The sequence below is a fragment of the Scomber scombrus genome, chromosome 13, assembly GCF_963691925.1.
Source record: "Scomber scombrus chromosome 13, fScoSco1.1, whole genome shotgun sequence".
Lineage (NCBI taxonomy): Eukaryota > Metazoa > Chordata > Actinopteri > Scombriformes > Scombridae > Scomber > Scomber scombrus.
Genome location: NC_084982.1, coordinates 21,732,385 through 21,756,730, shown reverse-complemented (window position 1 = coordinate 21,756,730; position 24,346 = coordinate 21,732,385). Strand labels below are relative to the sequence as shown.

The 24,346-nt window shown below is 38.3% G+C and overlaps 2 protein-coding genes across 2 annotated transcripts; both read left to right on the top strand.

Moving 5' to 3' along the window:
• Window positions 1-12,014: 12,014 nt before the first annotated feature.
• Window positions 12,015-14,274, top strand: cryba2b (crystallin, beta A2b). The gene is made up of 4 exons (XM_062431714.1): window positions 12,015-12,172; window positions 13,269-13,410; window positions 13,693-13,835; window positions 14,127-14,274. Exons 1-4 carry the CDS (start codon window positions 12,015-12,017, stop codon window positions 14,272-14,274), a joined length of 591 nt encoding a protein of 196 aa, XP_062287698.1.
• A 5,393-nt stretch (window positions 14,275-19,667) lies between these two features.
• Window positions 19,668-22,130, top strand: fev (FEV transcription factor, ETS family member). The gene is made up of 3 exons (XM_062432039.1): window positions 19,668-19,716; window positions 20,360-20,431; window positions 21,589-22,130. The coding sequence occupies exons 1-3, from the start codon at window positions 19,668-19,670 to the stop codon at window positions 22,128-22,130; spliced, it is 663 nt and encodes a 220-aa protein (XP_062288023.1).
• The last annotated feature ends 2,216 nt before the right edge of the window (window positions 22,131-24,346 follow it).

The following is a 24,346-nucleotide window of genomic DNA, read 5'->3' as shown; positions in this document are numbered from 1 at the left end:
TAAATCTGAGTTCAAGCGTAAACGTATGATGGGTTAAGTTGATGCAGAATGGTGAAGTAGAAAGTTAGTACAGTAGTAGAAAACATCTTGTGTCCAGCAGTTCAACTTTAGAAATGAAAATTATTAGCATAAAATACATTTTTCAGTGTAATTTCTTTTTTTCTTTTTTCTTTTTTCCTCCAGTATTTCAGTGTTTTTATTTTTTAATTAGGGATATGACACACTGAAGTCTGTTTATGTAAAGCCTTTTTTTGGCTGTGTGAACTCATAGGCTACATGATCTCAAGTGATGTTAGACTACACGTTTAAAAATCTGGGCGGTGTGGAGTTAGAAAGAGGCGGGGTCACCAGACCTCTGTAGCACGCTCCTCATTGTCTGTTTAAAGATAATGGCTGGAGGACACATGAACCTATAACATAACCAAATCTTTTCAGTTGAGTGAATTGAGTTAAGTAGGATAATATAATTTAATGCAGGTGCCAGGTTTTGACAATAAAGAAGGATGCATGAAATAAAAAAGATTATATCTTTAGTTCTGCTGCTCTGAATTTTGATCCTTTATGTTAAACTGTCAATTTATTTAATCGTATAGGAGTACAATGTCTGTGCTACTGTGAAACATGGACGGTCCAACCAGAGCAGTGACAAGAGCTCTGATCGGTCTTGTTGTGTGGAACAGTTTCTGTTGTCAGGTGACAAATTACATCTACTTTTATCCTACAGTCATTTACAAACTTATTTTTTTTTACCAATTATTTTCTTAAATATTCATATAAAAGTATTATATTATTCATGGTCTGTTATGCTGAACAATTTCATAAACTGTTTGTAAATATATACTCAACGATTCAAAAGGTGATTTCTCTCCCCCTTTAGTTCAGTAAACCACAGACTACATAATTTTCTTAGTCAGAGACCATTCAAATGGATATAATTTGCTTAAATGTTTTAAACAACACACAGTCATACACTAATTTCATCAGATAATCTTCCTAACTGGCACGTGATCATGTCATTAATTCAAATTTTGATCTTTTCTTGAGGAAATGGATGATTTTATAGAGTAATATTTCAGAGTCAGGGTGGATTTCCTCTTTTGCTGTCATAGAGCCCCTGCCTGAAGATATATTTTAAAGCCTATCATTAATACAAACAAACTGTTATATTTCCAACATGACACCATTTTTTTACAGCATTGGTTCTATGCTCTATCACTGTTGGGTAGACTATTTCATTCCATTATAATGTAATGTCTGAATTTTTCCTCATTCAGTCCTGAAATGTTTTGAACATGTGAAACACTTTTGCATAGTACTGTATAAATAAAGTTTATCATTCGCTGATCTAATTTTTTTCATGCTTCATTTCACAACACCAGGAAGATTCAACAATGAGCTTTTTCCCAAACTTGCAGAACAAGGTGAGTCACCAGCAGCAGAAATATCATTTGCAAGGCATATGATATGGAAATGATGCCCGGTCAGGCGCCGAATAGGCCAAACTGAGCAAGTCGGCAGGTAGCTACGTTACAAAGAGCTTTCTTTTTCTTTTTTTTAAACAGATCACCGCGGGCACAAAGGTCAGACACGTTGCCTGGCACAGAGGAGGAGGGAAGGCACTGTGGATGGAGAAAAGGGTTGGTAAAACTAATTCATTTCGTGTGTGTGTGTGTGTGTGTGTGTGTGTGTGTGTGTGTGTGTGTGTGTGTGTGTGTGTGTGTGTGTGTGTGTGTGTGTGTGTGTACACCTCCCCCTTTATGTCAATATTGGATCAGAGCAACTCACCGTGCGACAGGTGTCTGTGCACTAAGGATCCTCTCTCTCTCTTTCATCCAGGAGGGGTGGAGAGAGAGAGAGAGAGAGAGAGAGAGAGAGAGAGAGAGAGAGAGAGAGAGAGAGAGAGAGAGAGAGAGAGAGAGAGAGAGAGAGAGAGCGCATGTAGAGGTATAAAAGGTGTATACCTGTTACAAACAGCACGCATTCAGTGCGCGTGAAAGGTGAACCAAACCTGTTCCAGATTTGGCGCATATGTACCTTTATTGCCTTACTTCTTCTAAAGGTAAGTTTAAAACGCTTTTCGTTCATTTTTCATTTTCTTCATAGTATCCATTCTTTTGTTCGTTTTTCTAACTTTTCCAATTCTCTTCCAAAGGTGTTCCTGACAGCAGAGAGGCCAGCTGTTACGCGCTCAGTAGCTACATCTCGCTCTGGATCATCTTCTCACTGTGATCGTTTTTGTGACTTTTTCATGTCCGTATTTGCTTCACGTTGAGCCTCACGTACAATACCTGAAGATGAAGTTTTGTTCGTTCGGCTCGCGTTATGCAGGTACGGGTTGGCAACTGGAAAAAGGCACAAAGTTTGTTTTTCGTCACTAAAGAACATCGCTGTTGTTAACACTGCCTAATTCAGACAAATGGTGGAATGTCAATTGTTTTTAAGGAGTCTGTTCTTAAAAGATCCCCCAATTAAACGTACACAAATGGGTAAGGCCAGGTGTTTCTGCCATATTGCGTGAGTGAATTATTGTAATGAAACCCAAATGTTAAAAAAACTCAACTTTAATACATCAACTATGGAATCAGGACCATTGCTCCAGCTTATATGACCTAAAACAATAATGTAGTTTCAGTACCTGAAGCACCAGGTGTAGAGAATATTTCACTGCATAGGTAGATGGCCTTATTTGCATACAGCTGCTAACAGACAATGCTCTAAAGAAAGCAATGGCAGCCTTGGGCCAACATGTTGTTTGACTTGTGGAGTCACAATCATTTATCCAAAAAGAAAGACAAGCAGAGAGGAAAAGGCAACAGCAGGTGAAATACGTTAACAGAAACAGTGATGTTATCAAGGCTTAAAGTTTATAAAGAGAGAGAGAGAGAGAGAGAGAGAGAGAGAGAGAGAGAGAGAGAGAGAGAGAGAGAGAGAGAGAGAGAGAGAGAGAGAGAGAGAGAGAGAGAGAGAGAGAGAGAGAGAGAAAAGGCCCCAGTGTTTTCTGTTTTTGGTTTATTAAAAAAGTAAAAATATGAATATCAGTCTCACATAAATCCATATGTTCATCTAAACCCTGCTGGGTCTTAACAGACACACCTGTCGGTTCAGGTCTGTTGTGGTTCTGCCAATGAGACAGAAGCTGAGCGTCACTACTGATAAAGCTGTAACTGACATTGGGAGCGTTGCTTGTTTAGTTACCCCTGCATGATATCATATGATTCGTGTTCATCCTCACACAGGACTAAGAAAAAGGTTGACATTTACAGTAAAAGGGATGATGATCTCGGTATCTGTCTTTGCGTGCTCTTTGGATAATCATTTTCCCCATTGGCACATTCATGATGACAGCCTGTATTTTCCACTGGGGGCCTATTCATTACCGTCCACTTCCTACGTCATGAGCTGAGGCTGCAGGCTAACACCAGGGAGCAGAAAGATGGCTTAATGGAAGGTTATGTTAATCATTAACTAAACATTAACCACGCACACACATAGCAGACATCTGATATGGGCCATCTGTCATGTCATTTGGATGCAATGATGCAGCATTCAGCCATCACACTTCTACCATTCTTTATTTTTTTTTTATAGTTCCTTATATTAAAGGGCATGTTCTTTTTTCTCTCTGTACTTAACTCTTAAATAAAATGGAAATTGTTTAAAAGTTCTGTATTTCACAAAGACAATAAATTGATGAACCCAGTGTTGCAAGTATTCACAGAAAACATCACCATGCCCCCTTACCAAAGAGTAAACAGTCCTTTCTTTCATTTATCCTTTATTTAACCACAAAAAAAGTCTCATTGAGATTAATATTCCAGCATTAACATTGTAACAACAATTTACAACACTTTGATTTATTCAATAGTGGAAATGAAGTTGCACCAATTTCATGCAGACAAAATGCCATGTGCTGAAACACTGTGAATGCACCACATAACTTAACCATTGGCTAATTGTTAATTGTCTCCCTGATAAATGCAGTTTGTTAAAATCGAAACACTGTCTTGTGTTTCTTGAGCCAAGAGTGACATACAAGTTCAACACAATCATGTAATCTCAGTTTTCTGATCTAAAAAACTACACATTTTACAGCTACTTTGACTAAAAATCTAACAGATTATGTTACATGATTAAAAGTAATTTTGGATGGTGCCTTTGTGGCATTTGGATGCATGAATCTTTTTTGTGATTGACTGAGCATGTTGTCCCATGCACAGTATATAGCATGTTTTCCACCTCCAGTGACAGTTTGATGTGTGACAGTTACTTTTTTTCTTTCTTTTTTTTCTCAGTTTTGGGCACTTATGCAGATAATTTCTTTCACATTGTTTTTGGTAAATCCCTATCAATCTTTGTTATCCCAAAACATATCTCATGCAAGTTTTATCATCTTACAAGAGACATCATGAGAAAGCCTGTTGTACATATCACTCTTTACCTGAGAGCTTATTTGCTTCTGCTTAAAGCTCTGGTCAATATTTGTTCAAAGGCAGAGGAAGGGAAAGCTCACACTCCTCAGTATCCTGGTTACCTTACCACGATTTAAACTGACTGTCCCAACTGGTCCTGCTGCAGTTGCTACACCCTTCCTACCAGCTCCAGGAGTCATATTAGCTTGCAGCTATTTTGTTTAGGATTCAACATGGGAGCCACCAGCTTCTCTCTGTGAAGTAGAAAATGGTCTGAACTCTACAGTGTGTTCACTGGAACACACTATACAGTTCAGACCGTTTTCTACTATACACACTATACACCATTTCAAAAACACACCAGTTTATCAATAATCCTGCATCTGAGACACTGTGCCACAGGCAGGAAATATTACACTGAATGCCATAAAGTCTTTATTAAGAGAGGCCTGCCAATTAACACTTTGTGAGTTTTCAAAGCAACATGAGAGAATAAAAGAGCTCATGTGTGTCTGCAGGAATACCATTTTTGTCCTGCAGAATTCAGCTTTTATATGTACATTTCTCCTCTTTTTACTTTAGAACACACAGAAAGAAACACCCACATTTGGAATAGATGATATCCTGTTAGTAAGTTAGTTAGTTTAGTCAGTTTATATGTGCAGTACCTGTGAAGTAGCACATCAAAGCAAACAAAAGATGAATCATATTTTTCCTATTAAGAATATTCGTCAGCTTAGTGCAAACAGAAAAAAACATACAAACATTCAAAAGTGTTTCTACAGTCAAGAACTGCTGACAACTGAGTTTTGCAGTAAAATAAAACAGAATTGGGAAAGAGCTACAAGAATCCACTCTGTGTATGGGACACGTATTACATGCCTGAATGAGGGATCCCACCCACTGCTTCTTTATTTACTAATCAAAGGTTTAGCCATCTGAGATAAATTAGTGATTGTAGGCTATATAAATAAAATTGACTTCACTTGACTCGACAGCCAAGCAACCCCAGAATTTAGTGCCTTGTCCTAATTCAGGACTCCTGCAGCCCCAGCTGTGACCCCATGAACTCTGCTCTGCAGAAACACATTTGTGTCCTCTTTGTATCAGAATCATTAAGACCCCGTTTTGTATCTGCACAGCAAGAACATGATTACATTTGTGGTGCCTGCCAAACAGTTTTTTACTATCTGTAAATGGTGGAGCGAGTAGTGAGTTCTTCCCAGAGGCTATGTGTGTGCGTGTGTGTGCGTGTGTGTGCGTGTGTGTGTGCGCGTGTGTGCGCTGACACTACCTCTGTAGGCTGCGTGCTGTTTCCTCTGACAGTTACTGATAATCAAGAGTCATGCAAATGCCTGAGGCTTATTCACTCACCAGGCTGGCTACTTCTTACTTTCCCTCTTTACTACAGGATGAAAGTGATGATAAAATTTAAGGTCTCAAAAAAAGTTAGCACAGAGAGTTGTGATGTTTTTTTAAACACAAAGGAAGAGACATTTGGGTTGATACCTTGTAATTCACATTCCCTATTAAAAGCTAAATTTAGAGTATCTTGTGTATTGAGCAGCCATGAAAACAAGTTGTTTTTTGCCACAGAAAATGAAATTAGTCACAAATATTGGTGCCAATGATTCTGTCTTTTCCCTGTCTAGCTCTGTCTGTCAATTACAATTATCATCAAAATTCATTTCAGTTTGTCTTTCTATCTGCTTCTCTACTTCAGCTTAGTGATAATTCACAGCCACTACCACAAAAAACATCATGATCTTTATTTTCTTTCTATCTGTTTCCTACAGGTCAATCCAGCTGCTTGGGTGTCCACTCAGATATTAGCGGAGAGATGAGTGGAGGCGGTAAGAGCAGATGTCCTGCTCGCATCATCCTTACCTGGATTAGTCTCCACGGCAACCTTCCACCTGAAGAACAGCATTCAGTACAGATACACAGTCATGTGTGTGTGTGTGTGTGTGTGTGTGTGTGTGTGTGTGTGTGTGTGTGTGTGTGTGTGTGTGTGTGTGTGTGTGTGTGTGTGTGTGTGTGTGTGTGTGTGTGTGTGTGTGTGTGTGTGTGTGTATGCAAACACGTTTGTATGTGTGTGTGCAGGTGCGTTCACTGACTATTCAAATAGTTCTGTCTCACACTGACACAGAAAACGACATCTCAGTTGGTTGTGTTAATGCATGTCCCAACCAACCAATCTATTCAACTACAACACACCATTGGCTGAATATCACAAAATAACCTGAAATATTGCATGCTATATTTGCATTAATAGATAAGTATGAAGTCTGTTTTTATTCTCTGCAACTGAAGTGTGTACCAGAGGGTGTGCCTGTCAGTGTGTTGTGTTACAGTGTTTTAAAAGTTATCATGGTCATATAAAAATGTATAAGTGGCAATAAATAAATGTTATTTATATTAAACAGACAACTAAAGACATTTCACTAAATTCCTGGAGGATGAGACCATAGTTGGACAGTTACTAAACAAAACAAACACAAAAAACCCCAACCACAATTCAGCTCATTTGGCTACTGAACAGAGTAGAATATATCAGCATGTGTGAAATTGGGGGAGCTCCCACTCAAATGTGAGTGCACTGTATGATAATAGAGTTACAAATTAAAATCATCTTATTATTTCAGTCTCAAAGAATTGGACAATAATCAAGATGAACAAGCTTGACACATACCCTCTCTGGACAAAAATGTGTATCAGCTACAAATATTTCTGTATATCCTGGGAGAAGTCATAACATTTAAAGCTAAACAAACAGCGTTCAGGATGTTTTTACATCTCTCAAATGTAAAAATGAGTCAAATTTTATCTGAACAATATATAAGATTAAGAAATATCCAATTGAAACAGTGTTTGTACCTTACTATACGGTGCACCTGGTAAAGAAAATTATCTGATATTCTGTAACTGCTACACGACCATGGAGAGTAATCATCAGATAATGGCTCCCAGTATTTTGCTGCCTCAAACCATTAGAAAGTCCCCACCCTTAACGTCTGGCTGTTGACTGCATGAGTCAAATGTAGAGATGAACTTTTGACCTGTACCAAATATAAATCCATCTGGTGTCCAATCAAGGCGGATTACGAGTATTCTTATTAAAATAAAAGATGATGGAGAAAAAAAAATCCTAGAACTGCTGATGCTAAACTGGATTCTGCTAGCTACACATCCATATATGATATGAGTCGGATCATCAGAGGAGTTAGTGACCACAGTAAGGCAGTCTGTCTTAGTTGATGTGCTTAACACACATGAACACACAAAGAGATGATGTTTAACATTCACTAGATCCCAAGTATTATACTTGGATAGTACATAGTAGTAGTGATGATAGTAGTAGTGATGATAGTCTAGCATCACAGGTTTATCAATCACACATATAACAGTAGCAATTGTTTTCTATGTCTAACTGTATAACAAAATTGAATTAAATGGGTGTCAAGTGTCCAAATTTGATGTTGCAGCTTATATATGATTAAACACACTACCCTGTATGTCTGTGCGGTAGTACAGCATGATTTTAGTGTTGCTTCCAATGCTTCAAGTTAAACGTGAGAGTTCAGTAATAGGCTAATTACATTCATATAAAGATAATGAAAAATACAGATTATGTCATTTTGAACATTAGATATGCCCAGTTGGTGTCACATGACCATTGAGAAGAAATGAATGGATTTGTTATACAGTGAGATAAGGATTCAAAGCAGAACTGTACCAGCTGGTTGCTGGTCTGGACTACACTGTCCCTGACACATGCAAATACCCACCACTGCATTTAACAGGGAAATTAGTGTGTGTGCGTGCATGTGTGTGTATGCATGTAGTGTGTGTGTGTGTGTGTGTGTGTGTGTGTGTGTGTGTGTGTGTGTGTGTGTGTGTGTGTGTGTGTGTGTGTGTGTGTGTGTGTGTGTGTGTGTGTGTGTGAGAGAGAGGTAGGGGGAGGGGTGGATTTATAGCTGATTCAGCTTATCAGGCCTGGAGAAGAAGGAAGAAAGACCTTCTTCATGCATCCACCCATATTCATTTGTCTTTCTATATGTGAGAGGTACCCCACTCATGTTAAATACCAAATCCCACTCAAACCTTAACCCTAAAACCAAGTCTTAACCCTCAAGTCTCTCTCTCTCTCTCTCTCTCTCTCTCTCTCTCTCACACACACACACACACACACACACACACACACACACACACACACACACACACACACACACACACACACACACACACATGTAGACACACGTATAGCTTAGGTAGTAGCACACTCATACAAACACACGACATCTGTGTCCATAAAAGCCTGTCCTTTCACCTGCCCATCACCTGCTCTGGGGGCAAGTGTGTGACACAAAAACTCACACATGTAAAGAGAAGAAGAATGAATAGGTTAACCGAAGACAATGACAAAGCTGTTCACACACACACACACACACACACACACACACACACACACACACACACACACACACACACACACACACACACACACACACACACACACACACACACACACACACACACACACACACACACACACACACACACACACACACACACACACACAGTCATAACCAAACGATCCTCCCACACGGCTGGCATTATCACTGTCATGGATGTTTTTGGCTTTAGTTACATCCATCAAAATGTCATCTTAGTCAGTTGTTACCACCAGTGCTGCAAATTCAAACTATTGGCTGCTGTCTAAATGTTAAACCACTGATATATTAGTTCATCAATGTTTGTACTACGACAATAAAATGTACCATTATTTTAAATAGAGTGGGCCCCTTTTCCTTGTGTGTCACTCTGAATGTAATAAATGCCTTCGCCACTAGATGTCACTCATGATGAAGGAAAAGGAACCACTAATATTTTTTTCTTGTTTGAAACATCACTCTGGGTGTTGTTTCATTTGGATTAAAACAATCAGGAAACATGCCATGCTGACAAGGAATGCCTGATTTTTAAACCCCAGTTGTGGTACTGCTGTATTGTGTGTTTACCAGTGTTCAGTGAATGAAAAACACTGTATTTTGTCAGTGCTCACCAAACATATAAATACATGTACATGTAATATATTTGTTTGTTTGTTTTTATTTCCTTATTGCAGTTATAGATATCAAATATTGGATTGCAGAAATGAAAATACATATCTAAATGTTTATCAGCAAGCATTTACACAAAGACAAAGAAACAGTACTGACACACAATAAGTGAGCCCACACACAGATGGTACTGTACAGTACTACACGAAAATGTGATTATTTTCATTTATAATGTTAACTGTTTCAGTGTGAGTTTTACTTTTAGTAGCTGTTTGCTAAAATGTAAAATCTGTAATCAGTGTAGAAATGTATCCCCAACAGTAAGAATAGTAAACCCGTATCACCCCCAGTTTAATTCACAGATCTAATAATACAATGACAATCACTGTAAAACATTTAACTTAATGTAATTAATGTCTTCTGATGTTGTAAGTGGCTTCCTTAAATAACATACATCTGTAAATACAGTAGAAAATCGTCTTCAAATATGATTAGTTGAGAAAATAAAAAAAATATTTTCTATATTGAAAATTAGTATTTTTTCTCTCAGTCAGTTTTTATGTGTAAATATATAAATATCGTGATTATTCTTGTTAAAGGTCAATAAACATTTTGTTTGTATTCTGTTTATGAATTTACATACATTTATTGTTTGAACATGGATGTAGCTGGAGGTGTATACAGAACACACATGTGTCTTTATTTGAAGAGCCTTTTGAATTTGTGTAACATATTTTTAAAGAATGGTATTCCTTATATCTGCAGTCAAAACTACAGCCATTTATTTGTATTGGTTGTGTTTTAAAGATTGACATATGTGTGGGTATGTAAAGAAGTATAGATCAAGCAGGCATGGACAGTAAGTGCTTCTTTTAGTAGTTCAGGCAAAGCTGCTGAAGTTTTTTTATTTCAACACAACACTTAAAGCATCAGACTCTTTCACACATTAGAGGAGAAGATAACGATAAGGATGCCCTCTGGATAAAATTGTCACAAGTCATGGTACTTATTGTGTGGAATGCCTTGTCCCCTTTACCCACCTCTCCTCCAGCTTACCTACAGTGTGTGTGTGTGTGTGTGTGTGTGTGTGTGTGTGTGTGTGTGTGTGTGTGTGTGTGTGTGTGTGTGTGTGTGTGTGTGTGTGTGTGTGTGTGTGTGTGTGTGTGTGTGTGTGTGTGTGTGTGTGTGTGTGTGTGTGTGTGTGTGTGTGTGTGCATGAGAGAAGAGAGAGAGAGAGAGAAGGGGGATCAGCTCCCAGAATGTGTCTATTATCCTGCCACACCAATCAAACTGTTGTGTCAGTGCGTTGCCATTGTATAGTCCTGGGTCAGGTTGCTACTGACCATGGCTGCCATATTGATGACTAAGTCAGTTTGGGGCTCTGAGGACAATAGTGCTCTGGATCCTCCACAATGCGTGATCTAATGCTCCCCTTTCAGCCGGCCGCTCAGCTGCTGAGTGTGCAAGGCTGGTGGGCAAATGGAGTGGCGCAGGTCCAGGGGGCCTGGCCCTATAAAAACACAGGCACGGTTCTCTTACCCGACATTGATTAAACTGGATCTGTCCCACCTCAGTACTGTCTGTAAGTATTTCAACACACTGCCTCCGACACAGCTAAGAAACTGCAATCAGGGGTGTGTACTGGGGTGGAGCCCGACAGCAACCAAGATGCTGCTAAAAACCCTGTTCTATTTGATAGATAGATGGATAGATAGCTATGGGTGCATTTAAACAACAAGGCTTGATTTGCTACTGGTTTGCTGAGAGTAAAATCATGGAAGCCACTTCATGCTTGTGCTTTTGGGGTGAATTGGTTTAAACCTCACCAGCCCTTTTAACAGGGAAAGCTGGCAAGATGATACCTTACTGTTGTGCTTGTGTTTCGTCTAAACACATTTATGCTAACATTTCTCAAACCAATAATGTGCCTGTGCTGTTTTTAAACAAATTGGCTGAGGATGGTTGTAAACCCCTGTTAGAAACTGTACTACATTGGCTTCAGGCTTTCACTTGCAGATGATGTGGTTAACTGTAATGTAGCACTGGTTCAGTACAGTTAAAATGTACAACTTATGGGTAGGAGAACACATCTGTGGTTCTGGATTGTATCTCTTCAATGAAAACAGAGACCATTTGTACTTTGGGGAAATGGAAAAATGGCAAATGAGTAGAATTATTCACTGTTTGTGACACCTTTGGAGAGTGACCTTAACAGATTTTCCTCTCCAGAGTGAGGTCCTAATACAAGGGCACTGGCATAGCACATTTTAACCTTACTAACCAGTGTTTTATCTTCAAGCTAAAATACAAAAATTGTACTTTTAAGATGCAAACATCATGATCAACAACTATGGTGAAATCTAATTAACTGTATCTGTTTTATTCAAGATGTGGGCAGTCAGGAATTCCCTCAGTATGCTTGACATACAGGATTGTATTTTTAAACCCTGATGAAATTATTTGATTTTCCATCTGTCTGAACTTAAATAAAACAACTGTCTACTTTCTTCAGAGAAAAACCCCCAAGGGAGTAGCAGCAGCCATGAACACTCAACAGATGGAGCAGATGGGCCAGTTCAAGATCACAGTCTGGGAGGAGGAGAACTTCCAGGGAAAGCGCTGTGAGTTCATGCTGGAGTGCCAGAACATCATGGAGAGGGGATTCAACAAGATCCGCTCCATCAAGGTTGAGAATGGACCGTAAGTTGACCTTGTTATCATTCTTTTGGATCTCTTCACATGACATCTTTAGTTTTGCATATATTCTACCATACATGTTCACTTTCACCTCTTGACCTCTCTGCTTTCCTGAACCTGATTTTCTCCTGTGTGTAGATCCTAATCAGTATTTTGTTCATGTCTGTCTCTCCTTCAGTGTAAGATCAATTTTATCATGGTCTTGCATATATAAGTCCTGATGTCTTAATGATCAGGCCAGATTTTAGTGGATGATTTGTTAAAGTCTGGTTTAAATTGCACACTTGGATAATCAAGTAAAGCCAATAGATATTTTTAAATTATCTTTATAAAGAATGAAGAATGACTTAAATGCAGGCATATTTCTGCATCATGTTGGTCTGTGGCCTTCCTCTAGGTTTTTAATGAAATATACATTGCAAAAAACAAAACTGTGTATAACAAAGACCAGTTTTTTCTTTGCCATGTAATAATATCTAATAATGCTGTGTTATTTACTTCTCTTCCAATTCTCTTTTGTCTGCTTGGATAAAGTCTGATTAAAGCACACATGATCAAGAAGCAGAAAAAGCTGAAAAAAACAAAACAAAACATCAATTACAGCCTGCAGTGTTATCACGCTGGTTGGCATGTACGGTTTGCATGTGTGTGTGCATGCATCCAAGTGTGACCTTATTGCAATATGAATTGGCTGTGTGCAGCTGTCGGCTGTGAGCCAGAATGGCTGGCTGACTGACTGACTAGCGATCAGATAAAAAGCCCTGGGTGCAGCAGCAGCAGCAGCAGCGACGGCGGTGGAGGCTGGAGCAGCAGTATTTAATGTTTGCTTTGTGCCTCCACTGACAAAAGAGGCTGCATACTGTTTTCACTCGAGGCCTTTCTGTGGGCGTTGGGCGGTACTGTTTAACAAAATTGAGAGTTTCAGTGTTGAAATTACTTCGTATTTAGTGTTTCATCATTGCTTTATTAGAGTATTTGGGAGTTTCTCTGGTTTTTGGTTTATTTTCTTTCTAGCATTTTCTTTAAAATTCACATACCCTAAACATTTCTATCCTATTCTTCCTCCTTTCTCTCTCCTCTGCATCTTTTCTCTATCTAGCTGGGTGGGTTATGAGTACCCAGAGTTCCAGGGACAGCAGTTTATTCTGGAGAAGGGAGACTACCCTCGCTACGAGGCCTGGAGTGGAAACAGCAGCTACAGAACCGAGCACATGCTTTCCTTCAGACCCATCAAGTGCGCTGTAAGTTCCCACATCCTTCTACCTAAGTCAACCTCTGTAAACGGCCATTATGTGCTTTACCTCCCTGCCCCACCCCTCCAACTGTCCCCACATGAACCTGTCCATCCTCATCAAAGTGAAACCTTCAGATATGTTACATTGCCTGTTTGCGTCAGTTAAGCAGTTCACAAGTTAATTGCATTTCTTTGCTACCTTGAAAACAACCTATTAATGATATATTACACTTAATACACTTATTATTTTCTGTTCACACTGACATTCTCTCACTCTTTTTTTCTGCAGAACCACAGTGACAGCAAGGTGACCCTGTACGAGTGCGAGGACTTCCAGGGCCGTAAGTTTGAGATGTGTGATGACTACCCCTCCCTACAGGCCATGGGCTGGTGCAGCAAGGAGGTGCCCTCTATCAAAATCAACTCCGGAGCGTAAGTTATGCACATTCCACTCTGTTTATTGGTGTCTGTCCCCTATTTCCCTCCTTTTTCAGCATAAAATCATTACTTTCATCATTCAAACATTCTGCCATAAGGTGTAGTTTAAAACAGAATGCTAGATACAAAAAATATTCTTTTTTCTTTGGGAGAGGAATAGCAGCTTGTACTAACCCTTTTTAAGCACACCTACCTTCTCTCTTATTTATAGATTGTAATGAATGTAATGTTTAAGTTACATATTGAATTCAAGTCTTTCTCCCTTTTCTCTCTCTCTCTCTGCAGCTGGGTGGCCTACCAGTTCCCCGGTTACCGTGGCTACCAGTACATCCTGGAGAGAGACAGACACCAAGGCGAGTACAGAAACTACAACGAGTACAGCACCCAAGCTCACACCAACCAGGTGCAGTCCATTCGTAGGATCCAGCACTAAGCCTCTACCTGCCTGACCCAACCTGAAAAAAACTTTTCCTGATCTCCTTCCTCAACTTGAACCCGGACAGACCACTGTCACAGACCCGTAGATGGACAAACTCTTTCTATCACTCTGTGGCTTTGCATGTATGGATATCTAAGTACCTACTTTTACTACCATGCTAAAGCATGTTCTTGAAATAGGAAATAAAGGCTTTTCTTCAAAACTATAGATTGTTTGTTGGTATTTTTTTTACACTGAAATTGATCATCCTAAATAAATAAATCACAATAAAAAGCTCATAAAAGCAGATAGCAATAATTGGCTAAACTGAGCTATCAGTAATTTTGCACCTTTGGTAATGGAACCACAAATGCACAAATAGAGCCCCTTATTCTCTTTTAGCTATATAGACCAGGCTGTTATCAGAAATAGTTCTTGCTTTGTATTAATTTAAAAGACATATTTAGCCTTTTAGTGAAGAGACATGGAAAGATTTGATTCAAATCTCTCTGTTATAGGCTTTAGGATGTATAATATTGTGCTTGTCGGACTGTATTCTTATTTCCAATAAACAAGAGCACGATATGACATTTGTTTCTATTATTTGTTGTTCGACTGCTTGACTATAATATGCCAACATGACCAATTAGGTGAAGAGCTGTATGATAAGCAGATGTTGGCATTTGTGAAGCATTCAACAGAAACATATTAGCCTTAGTAGGATATATGTTATCCAAATCCTCTCGTTGGTAGAAAAATAGAATTGATAGAATATAATTATTCTCTTGCTCTTGTTTGCTTATCCTGTTTAATGTTGCAAAAGTACTGTGCAGCCCTAACAATCAAAATAAAAGCAAACACAGACTCAGAGGCACTAGAGTATGCACTGGCAGCTGCTCCATGCTGCTAGCACACATGCAACTGTCCATATTTGAACTGTTTAATTACTCTTTGAGTCATTCAAAAAAAGGTCAACTGAAGTCCTCTGAGACAGAAATGACATCAATTTAAGGTTTTTAATTATTCATTTTTCTCATTATTATTACTATATTATTAACAGAAAGTAGGTACACAAGCGCTGTCCAAGGTACTGAACCCTGTTTGAATTTTCAGCTTGTCTTCAGACCCACTGTGAAGGCATACTTAGTAATATTGTCGAATATACTGAATATACTAATATGACAGTAATGATGAGGTTAAGTGGGGTAAATGTCATGATTTTATTATTTACACTTATTAATGTCTATAGATTAGTTTATGCTAATAGTTATATTGTATCTGTGCGAATCAAAAAGGGGGGAATTTACATATACAGTACTTTGCAAAAACTTAAGGCAATAAAAGTAATGTGAGGATACATTCAGAAATAATGCCATCAAGAGTTTTTTATTTATAAAGTAACGTCATACAAAATTCAGTAAACAGAAGAAAACTAAATTAAATTAATATTTTGTGTAAGCATGCTTTGCCTTTTAAAATAGCAGCCGTTCTCCGTACTTAGCAGGTTGGTTGTTCAAACATCTTCGAGAACTTACCATAATTCTTCACTGAAGATAGTTCTTTATTACTCTTGCAGTAGGTTTGGTGTCATTGTCATGCTGCGCAATAAATTTGGGACCAGATACTTTTCTGATTGCATTGTGGCTAATAATAAAAGACGCACAGACGTGTGACAAAAATTACAGTAAATAATTAACAAAGAGTGTCTTAGTAAGGTGTTTGGCCACCACAACAGCTTCAGTGTGCTTTGTTATTGTTTCTACAAGTGTCTGAACTCTACTGGAGGGATGAACACTTTTCTTCCAAAAGATATTCCCTCTTGTTTTGATGACAGTGGATGAGAACTATATCTAAGTCATCGGTCCAAATAGGTGTTTAATTGGGTTTATATCTGGTGACTGTTAAGGCCATATCATATGATACACATCATTTTCATACTCATTAAACCATTCACTGACCCCTTGTGACCTATGGAGCAGGGCATTGTCATCCTGGAAGAAACCACTCCCACCAGGATAGAAATGTTTCATCATAACATAAAGGAACATGGTTGTATTGATTTGCAGTGAGTTTTCCCTCTGAGGGGGACAAGTGGACCCAGACCATGCTAGCAAAATGCCCCCCATAGCATAACAGAGCCACCAGACCCCCTCACTGTGGGGCCTATACCGTTTTCTTTCTTGATTTTTCAAGAAGAAGACAGTTATACTGAAGACTTCATACTCTACAGTATAATGATGACTAATTTAGGTATAAAACATAGTTTATATATTTCATTGATTTAACTGCCAGCCACAACCTTACACTAAAACAGTATTCCACAAGTAAAGTTGAGCAGCTTAGGGTTTATTTGCACATGGCACCATCATGTTTATTTTACAGTGACACGCCGGGATCCTGGAGTGTGTTTACCTCCACGCACACGCCTCCTGTTGTCCAGGACGTGGGATTCCGTGTTACACACCCACAGGTCTGCACCGGCTTACAGTCCCACACCCAAAAAAAACAGGATCTTTTAATAAATGTGTAACTGTGCGCACACACCTTTCTCAAATATACATTCCTTTGCAGGCTGATTAAAGCAGCTGCACCATAGCTTTTACAGGAGTGACACCTGAGTAGTCTGGTGAGCTGCAAGTTAAAGGTACTTTGGTCAGACAGTTCAGAACAGAGCAAGGTAAGTTCCAGGCTTTACAAGGGAACTTTGATGGCAGCTGTAATTTAAAGGGATTGTTATGCTTAATGGTTACACCACTAATATGAATTACAGTAGATTATTTTAGTCGGATGAATGTGGCTGCACAAAATGTCTATAGATGCCTCTGACAAAGGCAAACCAATTGGATAAAACACTCTTTTTTGGGAGTTTTTTGGGATTCATGCTTTCAATTTTTAAAATGCTTTAGTTTCACTTGCAGACTACAGATAGATTTGACGTAACTCTTTTTGATGTAAACTCTTCTATGAACCCAGATTACTATACAGCAACACATTTTTGTAAGTGACATAATAGTAATAGAGTTCATAAAGGAATAAAACAAATGACTTCTTTTTTAAAAACATGTATTTGTTTCTTCTTTCTATCTGCTGATTTCTTCCCTCAAGCTGATCACTGACTGGAGTTTAACCATCGATTTATCTTCGTCTACATCAGTGGATACTGTCTCGTTTTCGAGGCTTGTTTTAAGTTGCCTGCGGCTTGTACTTGCACACAGGCAGCTAAAGCAAGTCTGGGACGCCAGAGAATCACCAACCATCCTCGAGAAATCGTCACCATTTGATGGGCTGAAATTCACCTGTCAACTTATAAACATGGATCATAAAGTGTGACCAGTTATGGAAGATTTTCACCCTTTTTCTGGGGCAGAATGGTAACAATATGTTACAATTTATTTCTGTAAACTAGTGTAATAGGCCAATCAAAGGCAGATGAGGCCATATATTATTCATGCTGTTGTTGGCTCTGGAGTAAGAGAAAACACAATACCCTGTCACAAGAATATAAAGTGTTAGACTCTGCTTTTTCTACACTATATGCATATGTGTTGGTCTGTGCTAAGTCAGGTGACACATTGTGTAGATGATGAAAGATTAGCATATTCATTTTCAGTTCAGTCAGTGCAGAGAGCTGAATGTGCCAGGTGTGACTGAAACTATGAGTTTTCATGCTGCATTAATTTCATTTCTGAATTGACTGTAAGCTTTTCTCACAAAAATGGTAAATGTTGATATTTCTTGTTAACTAATTGCATTGTATTTTAATTTCAATGCAAGTAAAACACAAGTATTTTCATACAGTTATTCTTGGTCTCTCTGGTGAGACTCATATTAAAGGCATTTGTCAAGATAAAGCTATGAGAATCAAAGTGATCTCACAGAGCAGAGAGTTCATTTATTCTGATATGCTAAGAATCTAAAACAGGGTTGTAAAGTATGCACGCTTTTTAATTGCAGGATAGCTGACCTGTAGTATTACCGATAGACCTGCCTGAGTTTTCTTAGGTCATGACACAAAAACTACATTTTATAAAGGGAAAACACAAGATGCAAAATCACACAGAAGCCCAGCAGAACACCACATTAGTTTATATTTTGTAGAAAATGTAAGTTGTCCTTTTTTCCTCTATAAGATTGCTTTGAGGACCATGTAGACAGTCAGACATGGGGAGAGAATGCAGCACAAGTCTACATAATCAATCCGGGACGAGGCGTTTACACAGTACACATCTTAAAACATTACGTCACCAGGACACCACCTCCTTTTATATGTTTGTTGGCAAGCTCTTATCATGCCACAGTTTTTGACACACTCATAAATAACATGAATTTCCAGTTTAACTTTATATTTGTCCGTTTCAAACACCTCAAAGGTGCTTCAGCTATAGTTTTCACTGCAGTTTTGATAGAAAATACACTTTAAACTGTAACAATAAAGGCATGCAATGATCACACTAAATACTTAACTTATTCAATCACAGTTCAAATTGCATTTAATCACTGTGTTGTGTTGTACCTCATCACCCTCATGTTTTGTGTGTATATTTTTTTCTTTATTTGCACCTAAATAAATGTTTATGTTTGTGAACCTGTGTCATTTATTTCATCTGTTGGCCTAAAAATAACATTACAAAGGGTGTGTGAACTCTGTAGTAACATATTATATTTGTGAAGTATTTACAAATGGACTTCTACTGAATTTACAGTCCAAAGCTGAATGTAGGCCTATGGGGCATCAACTCACAGTCCACTGCCTCTAAAAAACAAAATGATTAGAAAAATATGAGTCAACGTGTGAGCATCAGTGACCATCAGAAACCATGGTTTTACGGTTACAACCTCATTACCTTCAGATTGAGGCTATAACCTTAAACCCACAAACAGAAGGTTAGGGGGGGATGAGGAGGAGGGGGAGGAGGGGAGGGGGGGTGAAATGTTCTTGTTTTCTCATGTGCACTGAAGCGTATTTTTCAAGGTAAATATTCTTTTCCAACGTGAAATAGGTCTTTGTTGTTTGCAGAGAGGTAAAGAGGCGGAAAAGTGAGGAGGATCTGTACTGGTTTCCATGTCAAACACTTCAATTCACCATAGAAACTCAGATCTTAACGCGGAAACTTTATTAAACTGTGATGGTGGATTGATAAGGGCCGAATTTCTATCGTCCTCTTTTTATTGTGGGCACCAGGCGGGCTGACAGAGGTAAATTGCTCTTTTAATTAAAGCAATGCACCAGGGGAAATTGCTGTCTGAATATTGTCTCAGAGATGGGGGCCGGTGACAGTTGCCGGGAAACTTCAATCTGTCCACCCGCATTTATTCCAGATCACAGTTATGAGATAAAGTTTAATAAAAAATCTTTTCCTCCGCCACCAACGAAATGAAATCCAACCCTTTCTGAACAACTGAACACAATGAGACAGGACTGCGGAGGAAACCTCATGTTCAACATGTATCTCTCAGGTTCGTCATTTTGTCCCGTGAAGAATTATAGAAATAACCTGTTATGAGTCGTTTTTTTCTTTTTTCTTTTTTTATAAATTGAGCTGGGTGTCCAGAGGCTGCGGTGCTGCTCCGCTGCCAGGGCAGAGCATTGTTCAGCCTTTTCAATCTGAAAGCCCGTCTGCTCTTTTGTCGGAAATCGGAAATCCTTTTTCCTGGACGCGTTTCCTGGCTTCTCGGAGAGGAGACCGCAATGAGAGAGGGAGCCCGCATGCTTCACGCAAGCTTAGACTCCGACTGGACGGGGATGCCAATGAGGATTTTAATTTTTTTTTTTTTTTATAGATATTTTAATCTATATTTTAAACATTTAATTTCAGATTGAATCCTCTGCACCTCTACTGAAATATTTTTAAAATTCAATCAATTATGAAACAGATTTCATAAGATATTTATTCCACCTTGTTCATTGACACTGGAATTCAATTTAAGCAGAATTATAAGACAATTTTGAATGTTTTCATTTTATGTTAGTATGTGAAAGCATCATAACTGTCTTGATAATTTATAGATATAGATATGAAATAGATAACAGGCCTTCCTCTTGTAATAATTGTATTAAGAGGCAGCTGATGATGTTTAAATGTGTCTGTTTTGATTTCAGATCCAACAGAAAATCTGTTGAAAGAAAGCAAAGGAACATCTTGGGGTCCAATAAATACAGGAGTACAGAAAGGTAAGAAAATGAAGCCTGCCAGGAATTATTATAAACACCAACATCACCATTTAGTGTACAGTTATCTAATATTAATTAGAAGCTTATTTCATCTTTCAATTTGCTATATTCACACATGTACTAATTGCTAGGTAATATTTGTTAATAAGGGGTGTAAAAAAAGAAAGAAAGAATAAAACCCTTAAAAAATGACAGTTTACAGATACATCTCATCATAATAATATTAAAAACCCCAACTATTATAGCAGGGTTCAAATGCGTTTCCTTGATGTCATATGTTAATAGTATTATTCCCTTAATTGATATAATCAAAATAAGAATACATCTCTTTATATTTGGTCTTTAATAACAGTTTAGGCGATGGGAATGTGATTTTTTTCCTTTCAGTTATAGCAATAGATATTTCTAATTTCTCAAATCATTTTGAAACTGAATAAAGATTTTAAAAAATAAACCTCAACCTGTTATACGGAATAATCCAGCTGTCATTCCTCTGCAGCTCCATAGACACATTTCATTAGTCTACAGTAATGTGCTGTTGCTGATGCTGAACCGACATGAACAGCTTCAAAAGGACGAAATCAAACATGTTATTACATTTTCTAAATCTAAACGGTTGAAAAATATCCGAAAATGTATCTTTAGAATGTGAATAAATGTGTATAATGTAGACTACCATTTATATGAGAACATAATATTTAAAATAAAAATTATATAGATCTACCCTCATATTGATAAGGACTAAAAAAAGCATATAACTAACTAAAACAACAATAACGTGAGGTTTTAAAACACTATTGGATGATGATGATGTCTGTAAGATACATTTAAAACAATGCAATGTTATAAATAACAGAAAACTGGGTAGGCATATAAACTAAAAATGCACGTAAATATGCTTGTATTGGAAATGTGTCATTAATTTGCTGACAGAAATTCATTTTGATGATTGAAAATGTATTATTTGATCAAAGAGATAATAATCTGTATGTTAAATGCTACCAAATACCATTATGTGCTAAATGCCTGTCGGATATTGTTTCCATTGCTTTAAACATGTTTATTTCTCTCATCTTGCTTTGTGCCATTTGTCACCGTTTATTATTATTATTATTATTTTTACTTCATTATTATTATTTTCTTGTATTTACACTCAGGCAGTGGGCAGATCCAGTTGTGGCAGTTTCTGCTGGAGCTCCTCTCTGACAGCAACAACATGTCTTGCATCGCCTGGGAGGGCACCAACGGCGAGTTCAAACTCATAGACCCCGACGAGGTGGCCCGGAGGTGGGGGGAACGCAAGAGCAAACCCAACATGAACTACGACAAACTGAGCCGGGCACTGCGTTACTACTACGACAAAAACATCATGACCAAAGTGCACGGCAAGCGATATGCCTATAAATTTGATTTCCACGGCTTGGCGCAAGTGTGCCAGCCGTCCACCACCGAGCAGGCCATCTACAAATTTCAGGGTAACTTCTCCCCGATTCCCTTTACTGGGATTTCCAAACTCAACCTGGTCGCTCCCGGCGTGGGGCCGTCGGGTTTCTCCTACTGGCCTGGCTCTCCATCGGCGGCCCTTTATCACAGCCACAATCTGCAGACTCCGGGTCCCTTTGGCACCGTATCTCCATCCCACATCAGCTGTGTCAACAACATTAACACGTTGACTAACATTAATAATCATTACAACTGACTATTTTAGACAAACTGGGAGGAATAAAAACAACACGAGTTAAACCGTAATGAACGATGTCAGATGTCTAAGAGCAGATAAAGTCGGTATAATCATTTAGACGCTGGCGGAGTGATATGTAGGCTAAGCAAAACGTCTAGATATTTGTAGGTAAACAAACAGAAAATCATGTAGACCGGTTAAACTTTAAACATAGGCATATTTTCACGATTAAATTATTAAATCCATCAAGACGGCCTTTTATTAAAACACACACCGATTTGAACTTTTACGCGCGGTGTTTCAGTCATTATAGTTTAATTGTAATCCACAAAGAGGCCAAATGTTTCATGATTTTCCTAAATGTCATGCCAGGATTGGTCCAATTAGATCGAAAATCAACAAAGGTCTCCTTATATTAGACCAATCTGTTATAGAAATTATATTAAATAACTTGAAAACATAATGAAGAGATTGTTTTATAGCTATTAATTCTCGTCTTTGTCTGTCCCTTTGCTGTCTGTCATGCTCCTCCCTTCAGTTCTGTTTGTTTTTACATACAGGTGGATGCAATTGTATTAACCTGGAAGCAACTATCCAGTTATTATTAGACTACTGGCGCCATCTCGTGGTTTTATTGAATATCCAAACGCCTGTTGGACTGCTTGATTTGTATTTATTTATTATTTTTACTAAATATCACCACCGCACCAGTCTGCAAAATATCCCTGTTTCTCCATGTTTGCTTTGAAATTAGATTGCGTAATGAAGTTGTCCTTTCTGAGATCTCTCACTAAATAAAAATCAAACCGTGACTCACTTGCAATAAAATGTATAAAACCATCGTACAAAGGCACAGAGTTGTATTTTGTGTGAAATAGGCTAAATAGTAACAGAAACTGTGAATTCATGAACTGCTCTGTAAATACTGGCGTAGAGTCTATCTCAGGCTGTAGATGCTTTTTAGTGATTTAGAGTGCATCCATTCACAAGCTAAAACAACTGCATCAATGAAATTAAATGAGGAAAAATTAATAAAAAATGGACTGATGAATCTCTTTGTGAGCATGTGTATGAATTCTATCTGGAGGCATTTTTGTTTCACATCCTGCAAAACACCAGAGTGCCAGTAAACACCTCAGTGCGTGTGTGTGTGTGTGTTACTGAGTGTGTTGATTGGCAATGATTAAAGTGATGCTAATGATGGAAAAAAGGTTATGTGGAAAGATCAGAAACCACATGAATGTTCTCTCACAGTGGAGAACGTAATATTATGCAGTGTTATGCAGTTATTATATTTGCCAAGAGAGTGAGGCTTGAATTATTTGCCTTTAAACAAGCATTGTAACAAAAGAACAAAACCTGAACCTTTCATTTCTTTAGCTCAGCTTTTGTTTGTTAGTGCTAAAAAAAGATTTTAGTACCCCAGTCATTCATATTTACTGTAACATGTAATATAAATGCTCCACTGACACCCAAATGCCTTGTAGATATAGCTCTAATTAGAAGAAAATGATACTTTGTAGGTTTGCAGTTACTATTGCAGCAACTGATGTTGCTATTGTGTCTACTTCGTTCACAATTGAGACAGTAATGCTATCAGCCACAAGGGGGCGCTGTAACTCTTCCAATATTAGAACCCTGCTTATATAACTAGGTTTTAACAGCGCTAGTCCAATATAGAACAGACGCATCTGCAAATAGCAGATTAACCCCAGACATCTTTTTTATCACAGTGCAGGTCTACAGACATGTAGGTACGCCTTGTACAATATGTCTGGATTGAACATAATCTCACAGGTATGGACACAAGACTTTTATGCTTAAATTATTAAAAGATAAAAAATTGCCTCTATCTGTAGAATAACAGACATGTCTAACTGGAGAGGTAAGGATTGATTTGATCATTATTGAGGAAACACAGCACCAACCAGCTGGAAGTGATAGTGACAGTAGAGTGAGAGAGAGGTACTCAGTTGTCAATAGTGACCCCAACTCTTTCCTATTGGTATGCAGGACACACACACACACACACACACACACACACACACACACACACACACACACACACACACACACACACACACACACACACACACACACACACACACACACACAGAGTTGAGAATGAATGAGGCTTCTCTCTCTCTCTCTCTCTCTCTCTCACTCTCTCTCTCCCACTCTCCTATAGCCTTTGCAGACTACTAGTGTCTCTCTCTCTCTCTCTACACACACAC